Source organism: Sceloporus undulatus, chromosome 1 (assembly GCF_019175285.1).
Source record: "Sceloporus undulatus isolate JIND9_A2432 ecotype Alabama chromosome 1, SceUnd_v1.1, whole genome shotgun sequence".
In the NCBI taxonomy this organism is placed as follows: domain Eukaryota; kingdom Metazoa; phylum Chordata; class Lepidosauria; order Squamata; family Phrynosomatidae; genus Sceloporus; species Sceloporus undulatus.
The window spans coordinates 313,787,763-313,813,540 of record NC_056522.1 but is presented as its reverse complement, the minus strand read 5'-3'; the positions used below and the strand labels follow the sequence as shown (position 1 = coordinate 313,813,540).

Below are 25,778 nucleotides of genomic sequence, written 5' to 3'. Positions count from 1 at the left end.
TATTATTATTATTATTATTATTATTATTATTATTATTATTATTATTATTATAGATACATCAGTAAAATATTAAAATTACTATTAATCCAATAAAATAACAAATTATCATCTAATCATCCAATAGTCATACCGTGATAATCAAGGGTGGAACATTTCAATATGGTAATCCTTCTACTGTATATGATTTGGTGGGTACACTCGCTGGAAGAGATCCGCCTTGAGTGCCCTTTTAAAGGCATCTAGGGTAGTAATGAGACGGATCTTTTCCGGCAGGCTGTTCCATAATTGAGGAGCTGCAGAAGTGAACGCTCTATCGGAAGTTGTTACCAGTTTAGTCCTATGGTGTTCTAATATATTATTTCCAGAGCTTCTAAGAGTGCAGGGCGGATTATGTAGGGAGAGGCGTTCCTGCAAGTAACTTGGGCCTGAGAAATAAAGGGCTTTAAAAGAGATAACCAACATCTTGTATTGCGCCCAGAAGCTAATCAGCAGCCAATGAAGAAATTTTAACACCGGTGTTAAATGTTGTTCTGCCTGTTGGATTTCAGGAAAAAGGGAACAAGGTTAGTACTGTGGGCATCAGTTAGATATTATGACCCAAAACACACTGCAGAACTAATCCATTTTGGGACTATAGTTTTCTGTGGGTTTTTGTGCAGTAGCAGAACATGTTACAAACCATCCTGGGCATAAAATACTGTTTGAAAACACTGAAATTCTGGACCAGGCCAACCACTACCATGTCAGGATGCACAGGGAAGCCATTGAAATCCAAAAACAGCTGGATAATTTCAACAGGAAAGAGGAAACCTTTAAAATAAACAAGGTTTGGCTACCAGTCCTGAAAAACAGCAAGATGAAGACTCAACAAATGCAAATGAGAAATCTCCCAGAATCAAGGGTTTCACAACAGACAATGAGCACTAATCAAGCAGACACTAATCCTCTTTTGCAGACCCTCCCACCCTGAGGCCTGCCATTAGCAACAGACCAATCCACATGCAAATCATTCCTGCCTTCCCAGGTCACACAGTGTGTGTGTGTGTGTGTGTGTGTGTGTGTGTACCCAACTCCTTTCCAGGCAAGCACTCTCTGAAAATGCCAGCCACAGATACTGGCGAAATGTCAGGAATAAACTATTCTAGAACATGGCCACATAGCCCAAAAAACTATGGATGCTGGCCATGAAAGCCTTCGATTTCACAGTTTGAGACTGCTTTAACTACCCAAGCTCAATGATAGGGAATTCTGGGAACTGTAGTTTTGTGAGACATTTAGCCTTCTCTGTCAGAGAGTTCTGGTGCCACAATAAACTACAATTCCCAGGATTCCCTATCACTGAGCCAGGGCAATTAAAGCAGTCTCAGACTGGATCATTTCTGCAGTGTGTTTTGGACCTAGGAAAAAGAAAAGGACTGTAGTGAAATGTTGAAGAGGAGGTTAAAAAAATGAGCAGTTGGTTAATAATAGACGAGTCTTCCCTGAGGATGTGGACATGGATCATCCTTACTCTGGGAAGACATGTCCCAAATCTCAGGGGATTTAGGCTAGTGGATCTGAGCAAGATATAACTACTTTTATCTGAAATTATAAACTCTGCATCACATTTATTTAGATTCTGATACAGAGGGCTAAGACGGCAATATACATCTCTCAAAGAGCAGAGTGCAGAACAGCAAACTCCATGCACAGTGCAGAATATGAAGACTATTCTGGATAACACTGGCTGTTCACTTGTCCACATTTGATTCAATAAATGATGGGGTGCTCTGCACAAGGGTCATACTTTAAATTATGTTTTTTAAAAAGCTATCTGATATGGGAGACTGGCAAGGTTTCCCCCCTATGTGCCAAGGATTGGAAGAGCCACCATGGTGTAGTGGTTTCAGCAGTAAACTAGGGCTTTGGAGACCACGGAAATCCACTGGGTAACCTTGGGCAAGACACACTCTCTCAGCTTCAGAGGAGTGCTAAGGCAGACTCCCTCTGGAAAAATTTTGCCAAGAAAACCCTATGATAGGATCGCCTTATAGTCGCCATAAGTCTGGAACAACTTGAAGGCACACAACAACAGCCATGGACTGGCACCATATTTGTGCCCATTGATTACAATTGTTTATTTCTTGGAAACGTGCTGTGGATGGGTAGCCAATAGCTCGCAGACTTACAATGGCCCATGGACATCATATTAAATTGCATTGCTGTAGATGAGTTAAGATTTGGACCAAATCTAACCACCAGAAAACCAGGTCAGCAAGGTAAATGCTGAGCAGAAAATGTTAAGTCAATGCTCTTTCTTTCTTTCTTTCTTCATCACTTTGAGTCTCTCTCATGCCCCAGTGCCAGCAGCAGTTGTATTCTGTATTCTGTATTTTCTATCTCTTGCACCTTCCCCCTCCCTTATCATCTTTGTGCCACCTTAGCATCCTGGCAAGAAGCACAAATGCTCCCAGTCAAAGTACTTTTCTTGGCACCTCTGTTCTGGAACTTTTCCATTTCCACAGCTCCACACTGTCTGAAATATTGCTCCCGTGTGCCCACGTTTTTGTCAGGCACAGTATCACTGAGATGCAGTGACAGATACCCTTGATTAAAGGCTACTGCAATACTATTGGACATCTGCTAGGCATGGAAATCCATGCCATCATGTAAAACCATGAATCCATTTAGGTTATTCACACTCTGAAAACATGGCAATTACCTTTCTAGTGATGCTAGCAATGTCTAACTGAAATGCTCCCTTTATTTGAAAGTGATGATTAGAGAATATGTATTAAAAAACAGATTTTTTTTAAAAAAAATCTGAGAATGTAGAAAGATGGAAAACTATTCAGCATCTATTTAGATCAGATATTTTATAACACATATCATGCCATGCACAGGTGCAACTGAGGTTCAAGGTATTGGTGTTGTACAATATCTTCTGACATATTTGGGGAAATGATGGAAGTGCAAGGAGATGTTTGGTTTCCCTTTAGAAACAGGTGACATATTTCCCCCCAACACACCTGAGGGATCAAAACAGATGATAAGAGTCTTAGGCGTGGGACAGACCACCCGAAAAGGGCAGCCTGCAGGCAGCCTAATTTCCTCTGGAGGGAAGACACAGCCGCCAAAACGCGCCCTAACCCTAGAATCGGCACCGGTACGCCACTTGTTGATGGTACAGTTGGCCCTTCTTATACACGGATTTTTTTATACACGGATTCAAGCATACACGGTTTGAAAATGTTCAAAAAAGTATAAATTTCAAATATCAAACCTTGATTTTCCATTTTTTATAAGGGACATCATTTTGCTATGTCATTATATTTAATGGACTTGAGCATACATGGATTTTGTTATACACGGGGGATCTTGGAACCAAACCCCAGCGTATAACAAGGGTCCACTGTATGTACCACACCTTAGAGTTGAAAAGGATCTTTTAAGTGAATGTGGCAAAAATACTTTTTTTTTAATGAGGTGCATTATGCTTTTAGCTTTTTACTTTGTTTCAATGTGTTTTTAACTGTTGCAATGTAATGTTTTTTAAGAAAACTGTTCACTTACATTTTTTTAAAAAATGTATCAAATAGAGGTTTTAGTTTACTTTGTTTTTAGCTGTGTAAGCTGCCTTGGTCCCATGATGGGAAAACTTAAATAAATACTCCCATGAACCATCTATTCTAACCTGCTTCCTTTTAATTTGAATCCATTTGTTCAAGTCCTATCCTCAGGAGCAGCAGAGAACAAGCTCACTCCATCTTCTACCTGACAGTCCTTCAGATATTTAAAAATAAATGCCATAGCTATTCAAATATAATCTGTGAACATCAGAGTGGGAATTGGCGAACAATACATACCCAAAACTGACTGCCCTCATTTTGGGAAGGAAAAGGGAATAACATGAGCAGAGTAATCCATGGGAGTCTATTGTGTTGGCTCTAAATTTCTGCCTTTATTCTTAGCCAGACTACTAAAAACTCAGCAGGGAAAACTGGCTAAGCAGACTCATCTTCCTTCTCAGCAAATGAAATTATGCTCCCTGGCCAAACTGGAGCTAGGCATGGATATATCAGTATTTATAGTTCATCCCACCTTTACAGAAGCAACTGTTGCTGTGCTCACTCAGTAGCTGACAGCTGGATTTAAACATGTAAACAGTGTCAGGGAAATTACTCATTCTATTCAGCAGATAATTTCAAGTAGGCAACTGAGCCAACTATCTGAGATATTTCAGTACTAGACAGTCAAAAGCTACATACCAGCCCCCAGCCTTTAATTCTAAGACAACATACACTGCAATATCTAACATGTTTAGAACCATGGAAATATAGGTAACTGCCATATACCAGGTTAAACTATTTGTCTGCCCAGTGCAGTGATATCTAACGGTATGTTCTACAGCATCTCAGGCAATTACTGGATTCCTCCTGCTGAAAACACCAGTACTGGATTGAACCTGAGACATTTTGCATTAGAACATATCTAACATTGTAATTAGAATTTAAAGACATGGCCATGTTAGTCTGGAAAATCAGTATGCAAAGGAATCTTGTAGCACCTTTGAGACTAACTGAAAGAAAGATGCTGTTAGGATGAGTTTTCATGGACTTGAGCCTACTTCCTCAGATGTTCCACATGTATCTGAGGAAGTAGGCTCAAGACTATGAAAGTTCATGGTACCAGCTTCCTTCTTTCCTTCCTAGTCTCAAAGGTGCTACAAGATCCCCTTGCATATTGCAATTAAAGCATGTTCTAGATGGTGAACGTTTTAGAGACATAGGCCCTGTCCAGATGGGCCTTTTAGCACGTACTGAGTACATGCTAGGGTTGCCTGGGAGCGTCCTTTACAGACGCTCCCTAACCTTAGCACGTATTCCGTACGTCAAAATGGCGGAGCCCTGTCTACATGGGTGCCGCCATTTTGATGTGACGGCTGCGCCGCGTCGCATCCAAATGGTGCAGTGCAGCCATTACGTGCTGGTGCCGCTACAGGGCGCTTGTAGCGCCCTTTCAGAGGCGCTGAAAGGAGCTCTGTGCGTGTCGCTGGCGCGGCCTTTAAACAGCCACGCCAACAATATGGAACGATATGGAAGAGAAAGGGGCCGAGATCTGATTCCCCAGATCTTCTTGTCACTCTTGATAAAGGTGAGAGTGATCTGTGCTTTGAAGCCTAGAGCAAAGGATACCCACCAGGAGTTAGCTTTTGTGGTGACTATTATTGGTGTGTTCTGTCCTTCCTAGTACATGTCTTTTACAAACTCTGTCCCATTACATTTTGCATAGAACAAAACTAAACTTAATGCCCAGTCCATGTTTAGTAACCATGTCTTTGTTGATATTTCAATTAATAGGAAGCACTTGGTTCCCCAATTTTTGCTGGTGCCACAGTATAGAGAGAGGGGAGCTTTAACCATATCTTCTCAGCAATAGTTCCAATAAAAATCACAGCTCTCAGTGGTACTAAAGTAAGACAGAAAACTCCCTGTGGCATCTATGGACTCTTTCATTCCATATGGACTATGATGTCAACCCCACTACATTTCTTATTATTTAAATGTACAGAAATACAGTGGTACCTCGGGTTACGAAATTAATTCGTTCCGCGGCTAATTTCGTAACCCGAAAAACCTTCGTAAGCCGAATTCCCATAGGCGCTAATGGAAAAAAATAGCTCTCTGCTGCCCTCCGGTGGCGAAATAGCGCCGAGGTTTTTTCGTAACCCGAAAAAACCTTCGTAAGCCGAAGCAATAAATCCCTATGGGATTTTTTCGTATCCCGAAAAATTCATAAGCTGGGTAATTCGTATCCCGGGGTACCACTGTAGTTGCTAATGACATGTTCAGGGGCACATATAATTTTACTCCCAAACTGGTTTTCCAGAAATGGAAGATTTCTTAGTCATTTCGCTGAACACTGGGGGGGGGGGGGACTAAAAAGTGGATTTGGATAGCGGAGGTAAAAACTATTATCTTGTGCCAGGTTCCAGGAGGAAGGGTAATGCCTCTTGTGGTAGAATTCCAGATGTTTATTGCCCTGGGATAGATCTGGTTTATGAAAGCCTCATCAAGAACATGAGAATAACAACCCTAGCCTGCCAAGAACACAGTGCAGCAGTCATTAACTTCTCATATTTGATCTTCCCTAACTATGACTCCTAACAGGGCGCACTGCTTGCCTTGCTTATGATAATGGGTCACACAATCCTAGCTGAACATTCTGACTTCCTACTAATGACTGCCACACCGAAAACTGACAGTCCCTCTCCAAACTACTACCCCAAAAATTGGCTAATATTGTTTCTTTGGGTAGTAATTAAAACAAGCACAATAAAACTTTGCTCTTCCTTTTGCACACACTATATCTCTCTCTTTCTCTCTCTCTGAAGATAAAAGAAAGCAAGGAAGAGAAAAATCCTCAGTAAAGGCAAAAAACCCACCCACATCTGCAGCAAAATGAGTTTAAAAAAACTTTAAAAAGGATTATTAGAAAGAAAGTGAAGAAAAGTAATACTTACGATCAGAGCTGAAATCATCCACTAAAATTATTTCCTGGATCAAGTTGGCAGGAGTACGATTCAGAACACTGTAATAAAGTAGGAAGAAAAGGGGGAGAAAAAGTCATTGTTGTGCTTTCAAATAAAATAGATGGCACTTAATGGTCCTGGTACACTGATGACTGGAAATAGGCCTCCATACATGGATTACTCCATCTCACCTGCAAAAGGTCATTGCTAGTGTGACTGTTTTATGAGGACTGTTTTAACACATTACACAATCTAAAATGAAATTTGGCTCTTTGATTAATATACCTATATTTTATGTATATTTTATGCATAATTTTATTTTATAATTTAGATTTTAAAGTATTTTTTAAAAACAAAACAAAAAAACAACAACCAAAGCCTTAGTATTTTCAAAAACCTGATGTTTGAGCAGATCCTCTGAGTTCTCCATATGAAACAGCTTGAAATGTGAAGGTGCTTTTACAACCCAAAAACGACTACAAGTCTAATCCTTAGGGAACACCTCACCACACCTTATAATATTTGCTTGACACAGAATGCCAAGCTGGCAGGGTGGGGAGGTGTGAGAAATTAATGATGCTCCATTTGGTGGGAATGCTCTGGGACAAGAGAGGACTTTTTTTTAAAAAAAGTTCTGTTATACTCTGGTAAGTTCCTGTATGCATGTTTCACAAATGAAGAGGAGAACAACCACCTGTGTAACAGGACAAAGTTATTTAGCAAACCACTGTGCTATCAGCTTCATCTCTCCTATCCTGTCTGCAAGGTGGTGAGAATAATAATATTGACCTATCTGACAGAATTGTAGTAATGAAGGAGTAGGAAACTCTTCCTACTTTTTAATGTTGTTGGTGCTGTGCCCTCAGGTGTCACCTATTAGAGGATGCATGTATGGAACCAAAGCCAGTCGGGTTGGGGGCAGAGCCAAAGCTCTTTTATTACTTATTTGGCAATTCATATATAAGTATAGATATTTATAAGGGCTGTGCAGACCGGCTGTGGCTCCTTTTTGCACCCTGGAAAGGCCAGATCAGGGCCACAGTGTGCGGTTGCCGTGGCCATGATCTGATGCAGCTGGAGGTGGTTGCAGGCCACCCCTTGGGGGCAGTCTGTACAGCCTCTCCTTCATTTCCTTCCCTCCCTGTCCCAAAGATTTTTGGAGGAGGGACAAAATGCTTTTTTGAGAAGTCTGGGTTGTTGAGAGTACTTTTGAAATCTTCCCAGGGCTGCACGTGATTCCTAGACCATCAGTTGCTCACTCCTGTGGCAAGAAAAGCTGAAATCATATTGATTTCCTTGAATACTGCTACAAGGTTTTTTAAAAAATGCTAAACTGTATTATGAAGGACTAGTTTTGCCCTGACATCATACAGGATAAGATGCTGCAGCCGGCACCAGCTGTTTGAAACATATTCCAGAACATATCTTGTGACAAACAACTGGTGCAGACACAACCTGAGTGACAGCTATCTCATGAGGCACAAAGAGGTGCCAAATGAGCAAGTAGTTCATGAGAGACAGCTGTTTCCTTCTGTGCGAAAGATGTCAAGCAGGATGAGGAGCTAGTGACTGAAAACCATCCCCTGAAGAGAGCAAGAAATGCCAGTGGGAAAGCCATTCATGATGACAGTTTTTAAAAAGTTTCTGGCACTTAAGCATCTTCTCATTCTTTTCAAAATCCTTTTGGCTCTTGGCAGGAGCTTCAACTTTGGCTATCTCAACTGAAAATAATTGATCTAGAGGTGCTGTACACTTCATTTTTATTTTGTGAACCACCCAGAGAGCTTCAGCTACTCAGATGGGGAAGAATAGAAATGCCATAAATAAATAAAAATTGTTAAGTCATCTCTAGACTTTCTTGTTACGGATATTGCAAACATCTTCATATGAACTCTGTTTCTTGTTACATGTTGTCTTCTAGCCAAGTCATGGAGTTTAGTCACAGTGGCTAGAAGATTCGGAGCATGAAATTTCTTACATGAGCTAGGTCTTCATTAGTAAGCTGCCCCATGGCATTTACGGCTAGCCTTAGGAGTGATTTCAATGCATTTACTGACTTGTATTCTGACAACCTGTGTGAGGAAGTGATAGAAAATGGTCACAGATATGCCTCTTTGTAATGTCAAAGCTCCAGAAATTGACTGTTTATGTGTTACTGAGGTACATATCTGTGGCCAATTGCTAGCTGTCCTCCTGAGGGCATTTTAAAGAATGTGACTACAGAAACATAACATTAGAAGTGGTCTTTAGCAGAAAACAATCAGCACTAGCATCATAGTAACACCACATCCCACTTTGGGATCTGTACTTTGCCAGCACTAGGGCTTCTAAAAAGCACCGATAACAGACAAGGGCAAAATTCTCTACCAGCTTCACAAATTTGTCCTGGATTATTCAGTGAAGTGATCATCCTTCCTCCCTCCAAGTATATAAATACATTTCATTTTCAAGAACTGAAGTACTCTCAGCCCTTCACATTCAACAGCAGACAGAGTTCATGTGAAGATGTTTGCAATATCCATGACAAACAGCTAATAATCCATATGCAGTTGGAGACTAATCACATCAGTGCTCTGTGCTCTGATTGCTTAGTCCAAGGGGGAGCAACAATTATGGTCTAAGGGCCAATTTTCTCTCCCAGGGATCCTCTGGTTACAAGGACCCAGGGGTGGCCAGGAACCCACTTCTGATTTGAAAAATGAATGCTTTAAAATGTTAAACAGTGCACAAACGCTCTGTGACTTACATCAGACATGAATCCCTGTTCCTGGCTGGTCCCAATAAGGACAATTTACCAGAAAAGTAGTAATCTAGGGTGAAGGAGGGGTGGTGATAACAGCCTTGGGGGGGCATATGTGGACAGAGGTGAAACCTAGCCCACCCCTGGCTAATGATGGGAAATTTCTTTAACTTTCTAATCACGTTCATGGCTGCTGAGAACTATTTTGGGGCCTCAGTAAAAAATAGGTTTTTCAGAAGGCCCCACTCCCAGCTGTTTGTCATCAGCAGTCCTGCATAATAGGCAGGTGCTGTCAATGGGAAACGTTAAGCTGGCTGGCTAGGTGCCTCTGGACCAAGGTGGTGGCTTTGAATGGTAAAAGGACTCCTGGCTGTGCATGAAGGGGAGGGATCCATGGAAGGGACTCTTCTCATCTTCCCCTTCTGCCTCTGAACTGCTGGGGTTTGTCTTCTCAGGCCAGAGTACTCTGGGCAGCCCCTGGAGTATTCTGGCCCTGAATTCCCCCTGTTACCATTGCTGTCTCTGCAGCAGATGAGGGTGGCTTCCTTTCTGAGATTCCTATTCTGAAATCCTGACACCATCTCTGAGATCACAAGGAGCTCCATTCTTTGTATAGATCTCAAATGCTGTCTGAGCCCTGCTCTGTTTCCCATGGAACTCCCTCTTCAGGACTTCAGCAATTATCACCCCCTCTTACTCCTAATTTCTCGCTATCCAACCTTTTCCATCTTCTGTTTCTGTCAGCCTCTAGTGGTTCTTAAGACTGCATTGGTTTTATGTGTTTGCATGCACTTCTGCCCATTTCTAGATAAAACTCTTTAATTCATTTTAAAAATGTAGTCTTGTAGTAGTGAGTATTCGTTGTTGTTAACTTCCCTTGAGTCGATCCTGACTCAAGGTGATCCTGTGGATGAAATATCTCCAAAACTCTCTATTTTCCACTGCTCTCCTTAGGTTCTGTAAATTCATACCTCCTTAACAGAGTCCATCCATCTAGCATGAGGTCTTCCTCTCTTTTCTACATTCATACACCTTTTCTAGCATTCTTCTCTTTTCCAATGAGTCATTCTTTCTCATGATGTGACCAAGGTACAACAGTCTCGTCCAGGGAGATTTGAGGCTTGATCTGTTCTAGGACTCATTTGTTTGTCTTTTTGGCTATCCCTGGTATCCTCACCACTGTTCTCCAGCACCACATCTCCAATGAATTGATTTTCCTCTATACATCTTCCTCACTAGTCAGCTCTTGCAAGTGTACATTATAATAGGGGAAACAATGGCTTATACGATTCTGACTTTCCTGCTCATTTGGATAGCTTTACATTTTAGTATCTTTTCTAATTCTTTCATAGCTGCCCTCCCCATTTTTAGGCTTCTTCTTGTTTCTTGACATCAGTCCCTATTCTGATCAATGCTTGCCCTAAGATATGGGAACTCTTTCACTATTTCAATTTCCTCATTGTCTGGGTTGAATCTGTATACTGTACATCTTCCATGGTCATTATGTTTGTTTTCTTTGTGTTGAGGAGCAAGCCTGCCTTTTCACTTTCTTCTTTGATCTTTCTTAGTAGTTGTTCCAGGTATGTGATATTTTCTGCTAGTTTTATGGTGTCATCTCATATTATTGATATTTCTTCCTCCTATCTTCACTTCTCCTTCTTGTGTGTCTAAGCCTGTTCTTCATATGATATTTTCTGCATACAAGTTGAGCAGATAGGGTGAAAAGGTGCAGCCTTGCCTGAACCCTTTGCCAATTGGGAATCAAGTACACATAGATGTAAAAGATCCCTGAAGTTACCCAATTTCTCGAAGGACTCCTATTGAAGCAATTAATTCCCACAAATACCAAAGAGACACCATCATTGTTGGTGGGTAACACAGTCCAGGAACAGATTCAGGAGACTTGCTGCTACCTGCTAGTAGGCCTGTGTATAAAAAAATCTGTGTATGCTCAAGTTCCATTAAATACAATGGCATAGCAAAATGGTGTCCCTTATATAAAATGGAAAAATCAAAGTTTGATACTTGAAATTTATACTTTTTTTAATATTTTCAAGCCGTGGATGCTTGAATCCATGTATAAAAAACAGTGGATAAGGAGGGCCAACTGTATATCAACACAGACACGACCCAGACCCACTTCTGGGTACTTCCCGGCCTTTGTAATTTGTAATAAGTATGCCTCTCCCTTCTTTTGGCCCCAATTACATTCTGTGGGGCTGCATTTCAGCAGTTGGGAAGGCAAAGATAAAAGGGTGGAATCCAAAAATACCAGCATATTTTAGCTTCAAACGCTTATTGCAGTATGAGCCTGAGAAGCATTTCAGCCTATTAGAATGAGAAAATATATGTTAAAAAGCTGGGACACCACTCAAAAGAAGAGGTATAGTCATCTAGGAAATCACAGAAGGTATGACTGGGTCCCAAGATAGCCAGAGTCCCTCCAACAATCCCTGTTTGGCAGGCATAGTTGCAATTAATCTCCTGTTGTCCCACCTTTTCAGCAGCTTTTAAAATGTCCCAGTTTCATTCTCTTCCTTCCTTTGTCCTCAGCCAACATGGTGCAGCAGTTTGAGCACTGGACTCTGGACACTAGGACTTGTATTCCCTTTTAACCTTGGGCAAATCACACCCTCAGCCTTAGAAGGAAACAAAGGATGACAAATCTTGCCAAGAAAACTCTGTGATAGTGTAAGCTTTAAGTCTGTATTCAACTGCTTAGCCAAAGCTCTGCCATTTTGCATTTAGGAAACTATCTTTGTAGTTTACATGCTTCAGGAATGTGCTAAATCTCTGAGATCCCATAGACTCTCAAAGGGGAAGACTGGTTGATTAGCCTAAAGGATATTACAGGCAAATGTCTCAAGCTCTTCAAGGACTCCTCAGTGTTGCATTCCTTTTGTTATGCAGCCTATGCGAAGTGGAAAGACTAGACAGAGATCGAATGCTAGAGATAAGCAAGCTGAAAGGCTTATTGTGTACTGTATATGTGCAGTTAGAATTGCTGTGTTGTGACCTTTGCTTCTCTATAAAAGCTGACTGTTTTTCAATAAGGTTAGTTTGTCCTACCTATTTGCTGTGAAGCAGCTTGGAAGGGAGACTGTGCCATTTGATCAAAGTTGTGTGTCTTTGTGTGTTAATATCACATCATGGCCACCTTAGGTTCACCATAGTTCCAAAATGACTTGAAGGCACAGAACAACAACCATTGTCAGTTGCTGCAAACTGAGTTCAGAAAGCAAAAGTAGTCTGCACTCAATTAACTAATAAGGGAAGAGGTTGGACTGTTGGAATCTTGCCCTTCCCAATACGTTCAGGCAGAAGCAAACTGTTGCAGCCTCTTCTAGGTTGCCTGTTCTTCCCAATTCATTATTTCAGCCATCTTGACCACGCTCATATTGACCACATGTTTCCCAGTTTTCATCTGCCAAATGCTGAAAGATACACAAGGGCCCCATGCTATGTATATCACCAGAGGCTGGGGAATGCAACTACATCTCGTGCTAATCCCACAGTTCCATTGAGATTATCAAGTACCCCCACTCCCTGCTGTACTTCTGAATTTAGATTATGCCTCAGTTGCATTCATGGCAAAACTCCTTCCCAACATTCCGATAGCATTCAATATGGAGACAATAAACTTTACTTGTTTTAGTAATTTAGTAAGGTTAAGCAAGACTTGAAATAGAAAGAACAGTAATTTTCTTTATTGCTGAGAGCTTTAGAGGTTTAAAGGTGTGTGCAAGCGAGAGAGACGCACAATGGCACTCCATCACAATTACATTAAAATCTTGATTTACACTCATTTCATTGGACAACTTTCCCTTCATCCCTACTGTTTTAGCTTATGTTTGAGGAAAAATTCAAACATATTGACTGGGATGATCACAGGCTTCACATGGTAGAAGGGGCTGTACCATCTGAGGTTTCATGCAGTGAGCTTGTGTTTGACAAGGTAAATTATTGTTAGGGGGCTTTTTTAATGTGAGGGTTTTGCCCATACCAATATATTGTGCATGTAAGCATAAATTCATAATCTCTATATCGAGGCTTCTAAACACCTTAGCTATTTGGTCTTTTCCCATGAGAAAGCATTAACAGAAAGTTCCTTGCTGCTCTGATTCACTTCTTATTCTTGGTTTTATGATAGAAATGAGGGGAGGAGGAGTATCCAGCACAGTTTTCAAGGTGCTTGAGGTAAGCCATGTATCTCAATAAAATGGATCTGAATGCACTAGGCTGGGCATGAATTATTACTACAAGTATAATTGCTGCCGCATTCGCCTACAAAGCCAGTGCCCATACCAGTCAGTAATTACTGCAAAGTGTTATGGGGTACATAGTATGAAAAGGACTGTTCTGTTTCAGGTATTGGCTTCTCACTGCACAGGACTGCAGCAAAACCAGGCAAGCGGGAGATGGGAGCATAAAAACTTCACAACATGAAGGGATTTTCCTCTCCAGTTGTGGTGACTAGTCATGCTTTGATACAGAAATGTTTCCACATCCCCACACCCCGCCCCAGAAAAAAAGCACAGCAGGCAGAGTAGGCCTTCCAAAACAATTAGCGTCTGATTTGATTTTGATTAATTAGCCATTCAAGTAGCACCTGTTGAAAATTACATGTAATTAAATAGTTATGGATGATTGCAGAGTTGTTTTCCTAAACAGAAGTTTAATGTCACTTTGGGGAATGGCAGTGAGGAAGAAGTCCACCTGATGTGAAATGTTAATGCCAAAATCTTTAAAAGTAGGTACAGTAATGAGTTTCTATCCCTAACTTTAGTGGACTGAGTCCTTTCAAATCTCACCCAGTATATTGAAATCTAGGGACCAGAGCTTGATAAAGCAGCTTCTTTGGACTACAGCCCCTAGAAACTAGGAAACTGTAATTCAAAAAGTAACTATCCCAAGTTACACTGCATTACATAGCAGCTAAGACTGGAGAGGTGCCGTTTAGAACTTCACTTCAACTGTGAACTCATCCTGTAGACTTAAGAAGAAGAATTCTCTGCCCCACAATATGGGGCTAAATCCCAAAATCATATCTGTACTCTGACTGAAATCTGAAACATTTTGTCTGAGACAACAAAATGGTACAGCTTAATTGTTGTTTTGCAAATCTATTAAGAAACCATTCAATCCCTCCATTTGAAAAGTTTAGGGTCCAGTGCTGGTTCTTGTATAACAAAAATAGTATATTAACAATCCAAATGCAACATGGAGGTATTAGCGAGCTTGAGGGTACAAAAAAATCTTTCGGGGGGGATGTTGGAAGGAGGGATAGAATACAACAAAAACTGAACATGTGCAGTGATAACAGAACATGGGAGTCCGCCAAAAAAGAAAATGGGATTGGAAAAGAGGAATAGAACCAGCTGACTTGCTACTACTGGCTGGTAAAGAGAGTGTGAAACAATGTGTGTGGGGGAGAACACAAAGGAAGATAAGGAAGAGAGTACTGTATAACGGGAAAGTGGAATTATAACTCATTTACTATATGACTGTCTCTTTCTCGATTATCTTTTGTTCCATTTCTTTCCTTTTTCCTCCTCTAAGAGAAAGATTTTTAAATAAGCAAATAGAAGAAAAGACACATCAATATAAAAAGAGGGGAGAAGACTATCTAAGGACTTTATCAAATGAACAAAAAGGATGGGAGTTAGTGGAATGCTCCCACCAATATTTCACAATAATGCTATGATTATCATGCGATATTGCGATTATAGTGCAGTTATCCCATGAATAAAGGGGCATTCTAGCACCGCTTTTTATTCACAGGAAAATCCTGTGAATAAAAAGCTGTGCTAGAATGTCTCTCTATTCATGGGATAACTGCACGATAATCATGATGTCGCAAGATGTTGTGCGATAATCATTGTGTTATTGTGCAATATTAACAGGAGCATCTCTCTATGCTTTCGTCTTTTTTGCTTGTGTGATAAATTCCTAACTGTTTAGATCGGCCATTTCCTGCATCACAGAAGCTATGTTTAAAAGTCCTTGCTCAGGCTTGTTTCACATGCTACATGAAGGCAGTGCAGTTGTTACCATTTTGTGCATCTTTCCACAGCATTCCCAATAGCATACAATATATTAAGAATTCTACCCATGATTTTTTCCCTCTTGTTAGAGTGGTGTGCAACCATGCATTTTGCTCTAAGAATGTAGGTGATGTTGAATATGTTGCCAGGAGCATTGTGGAAGGGTAACCATAGGACAGTGAAAGTCACATTATTCAGGGATGTGAACAATCCTCCAGCAGTGAGGTGTAGTCTAAAAACAACTTTTGCAAGCACTTCTAAGCTCCGTTCTTGAGTAGTGTATAAAACAATATATTGCCATCAGAAATCATTTAATGACTCTCCCCGTTCAGTGCTGATACGTTCTTGGGATCAGGTTATCTACAGGATAAATGAGGGTTTGCTTCTGCCATCAATTTGCATTGTGGACCAGCTGCACTAAAACCAGTTCTAGTCTTGGGCCCTTTCATTACTCCACAATTACAATGAGTTGGGTAGTCTCATCCATTTCCTCAAATCCAGGCACCTAATTTGCATATTATGCAAATATTCTAATCATGCAAATTACTCATATGTATTTTAATTTTGCAGATTCCATACATTAATTGTTGCATTTCCCCCGTCCACTATATTTCAACGTTTATCGCTCCCTCCCCCTTTTTTTTTTTTACAATTACAACTGAACTGAGAAAACTAGTCTTTGCTAATGTTTAAAGTGCTGGACATGGAACAGAGAGAACCAAATGTCTGTTTGGTCATGGAATTTACCCCTTCATTTTGCACCATTACTGTCTCTCAGCAAACCTATCTGAAAGTCCCCTTGCTTCTTCTGCTCTGTAATTTACCCTGTCACTCTCCATTCCCCCCATTCTTTCCCCTGCTTCCCCTCACACCCCCACAGTGCTACATTTCCCTGGCTTCTTACACATTGCCACTCATACAGCTCATCCTCCCTTAACCCCTACACCTTGCAGTGCCTCTCTCCTTATTGTCTTACTCAGTGCCACTCGCACATCTCATTCCATTTTCCTCCTGCTCCCTCCTTCATCTCATCTCACATCCTTGGTGGGAACCACTCCCTTGTTGCTTGCTCTCCACTGTTCATAATGCTCATCCTTCCATGTATTCCCTGTCCCTTACCTTAACTGCACATACTGCAATACTCTCTGCCTCACTTCTTAGATACTGCTGCTCACACAGCACTCCCCTTCCCTCATGCTCCTGCTTATCCAAGCAAGCACCTTTCCCTAGTGGTGTCCCTAGGGTTGGTGTCACCCGGTGCAGTAACTCATAGTATCACCCCCCCCGCACTGACCTCCTCCTCCCATTACACACCATACAGAATCCTGAGTAATGCTTTTTTTTCACTGTTCTCGTAAATCGTAATTCCCATATACCACTGAATATAATGCTAATAGTTGTGACATAAACAACTAGCAAAATTAAAATCATACCTTCAAATAACAATATTATACACACAACCTAAATGTATTTACATATACATAGTGAAGATATGGTTAAAATGAGATGATTTAAAATAAAATTGAAAAAGAATATTTTTTTTAAAAAAAAGCAGATGAATGCCACAACCCATTTCTGGCAAAAGGATGGTGTTTGAGGAGCAGTGGTGTCACCTCCCTTAGGGCAGTGATGGTGAATCTATGGCACATGTGCCAGAGGTGGCACTCAGAGTCCTCTCTGTGGGCACAGGTGCCGCTACCCCAGCACAGAGTTTGTCAGAGTTTGTTACTAGAAAGCCAGAGGGACATGGCACTTTGCAATAAATAAGTGGGTGTGGGGTTGCAGTTTGGGCACTCAGCCTCTAAAAGGTTCACCATCACTGCCTTAGGGTGTCACCCCTCTAGTGACACCACTTTCCCTCATATTCCCACACACACACCATCCCCCTTTCCTCCCTCATTCCCCTCCCTTGTTGCCTTCACTCCATCACTCACACTGCTAGTGTTCTCTTATCACCTACTCTCTGCCAGTGATGTCACTAGGGGAGTGTGGTGGTGTGGGCCGCATTGGGTGGCACCCCAGAAGGTGGGTGACACCCAGTCAGGTTCTCTCCCCCCATACTCCTCCCATGCACCATTGCTGCACACACTCCCACCCCATGCACACAGTGCAGGGATGCCACTGGCAGGGAGGGTGGAGTGCCCAGAGTAGCCCCCTCCCTGATGAGTGCTGGTTCACTCATTACTAAGCTGGCACCTGGCTGCAAGGTAAGGGGTGTGCCCTTTTGGCCCCAACCCTGGAAGTCCTGCCCTAGCACCAGGTGAGACCCCAGTCATCAATGCCACTGCTCCCTGCTTTGCTTCAACTTGCACTTCACAAAGCAACCTTGCTTCTTACATGCCACCATTCATGCGACCCTTCCCTCCTACTCCCTCACTCTCCTCACCCCCTTGCTGTGCACCTTCCCTTGTTGCTTGTGCTCCATTGCTCTGCTCACACCACTGATTCTCCCTTTCCTTCTATACCCTCTCTCACTTCACCGCATGTAGAGGGGAAGGATTTATGTGGCTGTAAGGCAGTACCTCAACATTTTGTCTCATATCACCGTTCCTACAAGGACTAGAGAATTATTTGAAAAGATTAAAGCATGGAATCTTGGTCAGATGATAGTCCAAACATATACTGGGTAGCATGTCTAGAATCTAGGTAAAACCTAGCCAAACCAAAGATACGGCATCTTTGGCAATTATTCCACTTACCTGCCATGGTTCCATTCTATGGAATCCTGGGATTTGCAGTTTAGGGAAGGAATTTAGATTGTTCAGCTAGAGAGCTCTAGTGCCTCACCAAACTAAAACCCCCAAGATTCCACAGGATGAAGCCATAACAGTTAAAGTGGAACCATAGTGCTATAATTCTGCCTTAGCATTGCCACTGCAACTATTTACCTGCTTTGGTTTAACCTAACATTATGCTCAAGGTCAAAGCCAACCATTTCTCTGACTGTAAGACCACAAATTCTGCTAGACATATACTTTCATGGATGATTGCCTGCTAGTCCTCTGCTTTACCCTTGAGTCCCTTTTGAAACTGAAGTACAGCCACAAATTTGCACTTTATCATTATGAAAAAGCTTAAATTCCTAATGATCCCATGAGCTTTAGAAGATAATCAGAGTTTAACAGGAATCAGGATTTAAAGGAGCTTAGTCCCAGGACTTGCTGTTTTTAACAACAGGAGTCAGCTCTTGAAAGTTGGATGTGATGGACTGATGATGTTAAGCTTGGAAGTAGTTACAAATAACAATTATATAGTTAAACCATACTATTTTATTGTAATTCAGCATAATCTTTTGCATATGTACACAAATTATAAACAACTTACAGAATTATTATAACAAGGGACAACTTTACTCTCTTGCACTGCAACTGTAACTTATAAGTTACTGTTATCATTATGGAGTGTGGCTTCATTAAACGGCCAACATGGAATATAATGTAGTTCATCTGCTAGTTGAATATGTATGCCTCACTGCTGCTGAATTGGGGGGGGGGGGGGGGTTAAGAAGTTTTTTTGACACAATAAAAAGCAACTTGTTACTTTCAAGAATCAGAAAAGTAAATAATTATCTTCTAAAACAATAACCACTATAATAATTAACCAGTTTGGGTTCCTGCAACTATAACTAAAATGAACTGCTTTTTAAAAAAGAACGTTTACTTTCTGGGATTATGTATATGTAGAAAGCCTTCTCCTTACTCTAATAATCAACCCTCTTACATATGAGATTATGTGGAGGGAGGGTTCCAGAATGGAAAGGAATTTTAAAGTATTTTCATTCTAGCCTGTTTCCACTGAAAATTAGGAGCATGAGCTTTGAGATCATTTGTACTTGGAATTTGTAGTCAGCTGTTGGTGTAGTAAAAATAATATACAGGATGGGGCCCTCCTAGCAAAGCTGCATTGCTGGATGTGTCCAAAATGGGAATTATGGCAGCTATCAGCCTGTGTGTGTTGTGAGTCTTCCTGCCTCAGATGGAGGCTGTATTCTAAGGCAAAGCAGTTGCTTCACATGCTTTTAATGATTCTGGACACTGTTAGTGAATGGTTCAGTGGGGTCTTGGGACTGCCCTGCCTTCCACAAGGAACAAAAAACTATACTTCTCAAGGGCAACCCTTCCCTGAACCAAAAGCTTGCTCCTTGCAAGAGATTTGCTTTCTGCAATGTGCAGCAACTATCCTTGTATTCATGAAGCCTGGTTTGGCTACACTTGAAAGAGCCTGTTATTTATTCACATAGCAGTTTTCTGCAAGACCCCAAGACCTGGAGTGAGGGAAAATAGTTCCAATGAATAATGCATCACTGCCGGAGGTGCTCTCAGCTGCCTTCCAGCTGAGATGCTCTCTCTTGCTCTTGTGCTCTCCTTCTCCCTCCCCCAACACACATCCACAGAAAAGGAGCATTCCTTTGACCAGGCAGATGACTTAAGGAGTTAAGGTACACTTTTTGAGCCAAATTTTAAGATCTTGAAGACAGCAGAGGATATTCCCACAGGAAAACAGAAAGAGTAATCATAAAGTAAAAAGGCACTAGAGGCAATGGTCAGTAGAAACATTTTTTCCTCCAAATACATCAAGAAGTAGGTTGACTAAACAAAATAGGAACAGGGATGCCATCAAGGATGCAATCCAGAGGGTCTCACCTTCAGTCATCATATACACCTTCCTTTCTTTAAAGAAACAACAACATTCAGGACAGGTCAAGCTTCTCAATCACTTCTCATTCTCTCTCTGTTCTCACCAATCCCATGGCCACATAGCCCAAAAAACCCACAAAAAACACCAATGTTTTCAGTTTAGAGGAATGAGGAGAGTAGCTTAAAATGTATCTCATCTCAATTCTAAAAAGCATAGCCTGTGTCACCTTCTGTATCCCATAACCTTACTAGATAGCTGCATTTTATTTTTCATCTCTCATTCCTTTCGAGGTCAAGAGTGCTGTGAAGGAAGTGTCTTTATTCACTGGGTGTTTTTATTCCACTAGGCCAGTACAGTATCTCTCAATCTGTCTGATATTGGATATAGGCATCCCCCCACCCCCACACTGTGCAAGGGACTGGCATCATATTTGCACCCACTGGCTCCAATTGTTTCTTTCCTTCCTGGAAGCTCAACAAAGATTGATAGTGAATGGCTCATGAGTCAGCAGTGGTCCATGGTTGGCTACTTTGATTAGCATTCTCAAGAGAGTACTGTATAGCATTATGTGGGCCCAAAGGTATTTTTTGGAAATCAAGATACTAAACTCAAGATCAGAAAACCTTTAAAAATCCAGAAACATTTCAGAAAATTTCCCATTTTTCCACAGCCTTTTTTCCTGGAAAAAAATGGGGGAAATTACAGTTGTCTCTCTGTGCAGACTCTAAATGTGCGACCCTTGTTTACACATGAACGGCAAATGGAGGGACATAAAATGGAGCACACACCCACAGCACATGCCCATGGGTGCTCACAGGAGTGCACTACCAATGGGGTTTGAATATTGTCAGATTTCCATTTTCGCTGGGAGGTCCAGAACGAATCCCCCATGAAAACAAAGGGTCGACTGTATTATGGAATATTTTATTTTAGAATTAGAAATAAAATGTTTAAGACAAGCTGTTTATGTATTTACTCCCCCCCCCCCAAATTATTTCTAACAGCTACATAACAAGAAGACTGGGCACCACAGTGCAAGAAGGATTTTGACAAGCTGGAAAATGCCCAGAAACAGGAAACCAAAATAGTCAGGGGTCTGCAAATCAAGCCTTATGAGGAACAACTTAGGGAGCTGGCTATGTCTACCTTGGAGACCAGAAGACTGTGATGTGCGAACAAATTTTTCTTTTCACATTCATTTTTGTTTTTTATTGTCAAGGAGGGTTTGGAGTACAGAGGAGAAGGTCACCTGGGCACATTGTTGGAGGACATCTCCTTCAGTTTTACACTTTTCTGTTCACTACTCCCTTAGTGGGGACTTGCTCAGAGGAAGGGAGTGAGAGACTTGCCTCTGGAACTAGCTAGTAGCCAGGAGCTCTGTACATAACTAGACTCCCAGTTTGGGTTTCATAGAAACAAGTCATACCAGACAAACCTTATCTCTTTCTTTGATAAAATTACCAGCTTGGTAGATGAAGGGAATGCTGTGGATATAGTATATCTTGATTTCACTAAGGCCTTTGACAAGGTTTCCCATGACATTCTTGCAAACAAGCTTGTAATATGTGGGCTAGACAAGGTAACTGTTACATGGATTTGTAATTGGTTGACTAGCCAAACCCAAAGGGTACTCAACAATGGCTCTTTTTCATCCTGGAGAGAAGTGACCAGTGGGGTCCCACAGGGCTCTGTCCTGGGCCCAGTGCTATTCAACATCTTTATCAATGACTTGAATGACAGAATTGGGGGCATACTCATCAAATTTGCAGATGACACCAAATTAGGAGGAATAGCTAATACTCCAGAGGGCAGGATCAAAATTCAAAATGAACTGAATAGACTTGAAAGCTGGGCCAAAACTAACAAAATGAAATTCAACACGGAGAAATGTAAAGTACTGCACTCAGGGCAGAAAAATAAAATGCACAGATATAGGATGGGGGACACCTGGCTGAATGAGACTACATGTGAAAGGGATCTGGGAGTCCAAGTAGACCATAAGTTGAGCGTGAGTCAACAGTGTGATGCATCAACTAAAAAGGCCAATGCAATTTTAGGCTGCATCAATAAAAGTATAGTGTCTAGATCAAGAGAAGTAATAGTGCCACTATATTCTGCTTTTGTCAGGCCCCACCTGGAATATTGTGTCCAGTTCTGGGCACCACAATTAAAAAAGGACATTGAGAAACTGGAGTGTGTCCAAAGGAGGGCGACCAAAATGGTGAAGGGTCTGGAAACCATGCCCTATGAGGAACGCCTTAGGGAGCTGGGGATGTTTAGCCTGGAGAAGAGAAGGTTGTGATATGATAGCCCTGTTTAAATACTTGAAGGGATGTCATATTGAGAAGGGAGCTAACGTTTTCTGCTGCTCCAGAGAACAGGACCCGGAGCAATGGATGCAAGTTCCAGGAAAAGAGATTCCACCTCAGTGATAGGAGGAACTTCCTGACAGTAAGGACTGTTCGACAGTGGAGCACACTCCTTCCTCGGAGTGTAATGGAGTCTCCTTCCTTAGAATCTTTAAACAGATGGCCATCTGTCGGGGATGCTTTGATTTAGATTTCCTGCATGGCAGGAGCTTGGACTGGATGGCCTTTGCAGTCTCTTCCAACTCTATGATTCTATGATTTAAATATTTGAAGGGATATCACCTAGAAGATGGAGACCACTTGTTTTCTATTGCTCCTGAGACTAGGCCAAAAACCAGTGGATCCATATTACAAGAAAAACAGATTCTGCTTAAACTTTAGAAGAATTTCTTGAGAGTAAGAGCTGTTTGACAATGGACTAGATTATCTCAGAGGGTGGTGGACTCTCCTTCCTTAGAGAGGTCTTTAAACAGAGATGGGCTAGCCATCTCTTGACAGTGGATTTCAACACATGGGAGGGACAGCATCCTTCTGTGGTCCTTAAACTTGGCTAATTGCACAGTTGAGTATCAAACCCCTGCATGCTTCTGCCATCCTTCTCCCATGGGTAAAGTGTCATGGAGCTGTCCCCATGTGCTTTTCTCATCAGTAAAGTGTCATGGAGCAATCATTTGATATTAACGGGAGCTCTTGTTAATAACAAATGATGGTGCCATGACACTTTACCAATGGGAGAAGTGCGTGTGGACATCTCCATGACACTTTACCCACAGGAGAGGGATGGCAGAAGCACACCGGGGTGTGATAATCTTAGGCCCCTGATCACCCGATTGGCCAAGTTTAAGGATGGCAGAAGGACGCTGTCCCTCCTGTGTCAAAACCTCCACAGTTTTACTTCTGTATTCTTGTATGGCAGGGTGTGCCATACTAGATGGCCCTTGTCATTTTCAGTTTTTTGATTCTAGGTAACACTGTGTGCAGGCCTGTGCAATTCCTGGTCTTGGTTTCCTTTTAGTTTTTTAAAAACTTATTTATTTTTGTTCCACAAAGACAAATAAATCCTCTTAGTTCTTTTTATGGGAAGAAGTGCTTTAATTCTGCTTGACACTATGTAGGACTCAAGGAGACAAAGCAGTTTTCTTTATTTTGCTCATGCTGACATTTTCTTTTTCTTTTTTCTAAATTGTTCCTCATAAACTGGCAAAACCAAAGAGATTCCTTGCAGTTTAATTGTTCCTTACAGTTCAGGACCTTGCAGCTCAAATCATAACAAGCGAACAAAAATTAAAATGTAAAAATAAATTCCATTTGCAATTACTGTCTGAATAAATTATACTTTTAAAGTTCCAAACCTTATTATCTTACAACAAATGAAATAAAACATAATACATTTAAGTTGCTAAAGTAACCAAGTAGCTTTTAATCTGTAAAGAGTACTAATATAACACACACACACACACACACACACACACACCATTTCCCCCAAAAAATGTCCAATTTTTTTCCTGGGAAAACCGGGGGGGGGTTTTTCCCCCCCCCCCCCCAGCTTCTGAATTTCTGAAAATTTTACATTTATAGGAAGGGCAGAGCTTGGAAAAGCTATAGGGCTTTTGGGTCTAGTTCCTAGAATCGTGTAGCCAGTGAAAGATTATATAATTCACACCATCAGCTGGGTTTTATAGATGGCTAAAAAGAAAGCCTTTTTGAATTTATTGTTCTAGCTTGATTTTATTAAAAGAATGAATGAACTACAGGCACATGATGTTAATGGGTTGTTGGTGTTTTTAAGCTGGTCCCAGGTGTCTCACACAGTGACACTAACAAGGTAACCATCCAAATAGCATTGATATTTAAGATATCAGTGGATGTGGAAAACAGTGATGTTAATTGGGTTATTTATGTAACAGTGCTCAGTGATCAAATAGCCTACAGATTTGTATAATTGCAGGCTCAGAGCAACCTCTGACAGAGTTCATCAGGCCAGATTGTAGCCATTCTATTTAGATATAAGTCCTACTTAATCCAGTGGGGCTCTCTTCCTACTAAGTATGCCTGTGATTGCATCTTTACAGCTCATTCTTAAACCTTTTTATTCATTACTAAGCCACACTGATTTCAGTGAGACTTGCAGTCTTACAATTTTGACCGTATGGCTCAGGAGACCTAAAAATACCTTACCTTTTCACTGTGCGGAGTAAGGTGGAGCGAGCTTCATTGTGAAAGGTGATGATGATGCTTGTTGCTGGTAGGTCTGCACCATAGTGTATAGAGGCACACCTACAACCCAGGAGAGAATAGGTTTTGGTTAGACAGAATATGTTTCTAAGTGCCTGGGGAATTTGGTCTGAGGGAGGAGTTCAAAACTTGCTGCCAAGCTCACAGAATTTCATGAACATATTTACAAACAGATGATACCTGTGAATCCTGATATGCTGACAACACCTTTCTCACACAGCAACTTTTATGTGAGAACAATTCATCACATTCTGGTAGTGCTGACTGCAGGGTTAGATTAGCAACTATGTCGAATTCATAGGGAAAAAGAAGAGAAAGCACAGCTGGAATTTTGTACAGGTTCTCTCTTGGGATTGGGAAGGAAAGAAACATCAACAATCTATGCTACTAAAATTGACTGTTATGTTTGCTTCCAATATGGGCCCAAAAGGAGTGGATGAGACAGTGTGGCAGAAAATATATAGGAATATACTGGGGAGGGGGGATGGAGTCTGTGTGGTGTAGTGGTTTGAACATTGGACTACAACTCTGGAGACCAGGGTTCAAATCCCCACATGAGCATAAAAACCCACTGGATGATCATGAGCAAGTCACCCTCTCTCAGCCTCAGAGGATTGCAATGGCAAATCCCCCTTTGAAGAAACTTGCAATGAAACCCCTATGATAGGTTCACCTTAGGGTCACCATAAGTCAAAAGTAACTTACTGATGTTCATAGTATGTACATATTGTATATATTTTATGTATTCATATGAATTTGGGAATATAGTCATTTAATATGGTCATTGACCGCAATAAAATAATTGATTGATTGAAAATAACTTGGAGACAAACAACAACAACTGTGGGGAGTAAGTGTTACTGAAAGCACAGAGTGGTAGAGGAGGCAGAGTAGTGCTTGTTAGACCAGATCAGTACCAACCAGGCCAACCACAACCCACATAGAGTGTTGTCATCGCTGGCCTGTTTGAGATTCTCAAAAATTAAAGCAGTTTAGCCCTGAAAACTGAACCATCCCTGGACACATATATATACAAGGCTAAATGTTACAACTGAACATGAAGTAGCACAGTCAGAACCACCTTTCCTCTGACAGAATAAGGATTCAATAAAAGAAAAACATCTCACAAATTTTTGTCTTCTCTAAATCAAAGAAGAGGGGGTACGTAAGGCCATGTGGTGCAACTGCTACACAATGTTTCCCATAATGAATGCCCTGTGCCCTGTCCAGTACAGAATGTA

General features: G+C 41.3%; 1 protein-coding gene across 1 annotated transcript in view; it reads right to left on the bottom strand.

The window, feature by feature from the left end:
• Positions 1-25,778, bottom strand: part of GALNT16 (polypeptide N-acetylgalactosaminyltransferase 16) — a 223,994-nt gene that overhangs the window by 56,523 nt on the left and 141,693 nt on the right. The window contains exons 3-4 of the mRNA XM_042446688.1: positions 24,481-24,579; positions 6,503-6,570 (exon numbers count right to left, since the gene is read on the bottom strand). Coding sequence (XP_042302622.1) covers positions 6,503-6,570; positions 24,481-24,579 — 167 coding nt within the window. The remainder of the gene's footprint in view (positions 1-6,502; positions 6,571-24,480; positions 24,580-25,778) is intronic.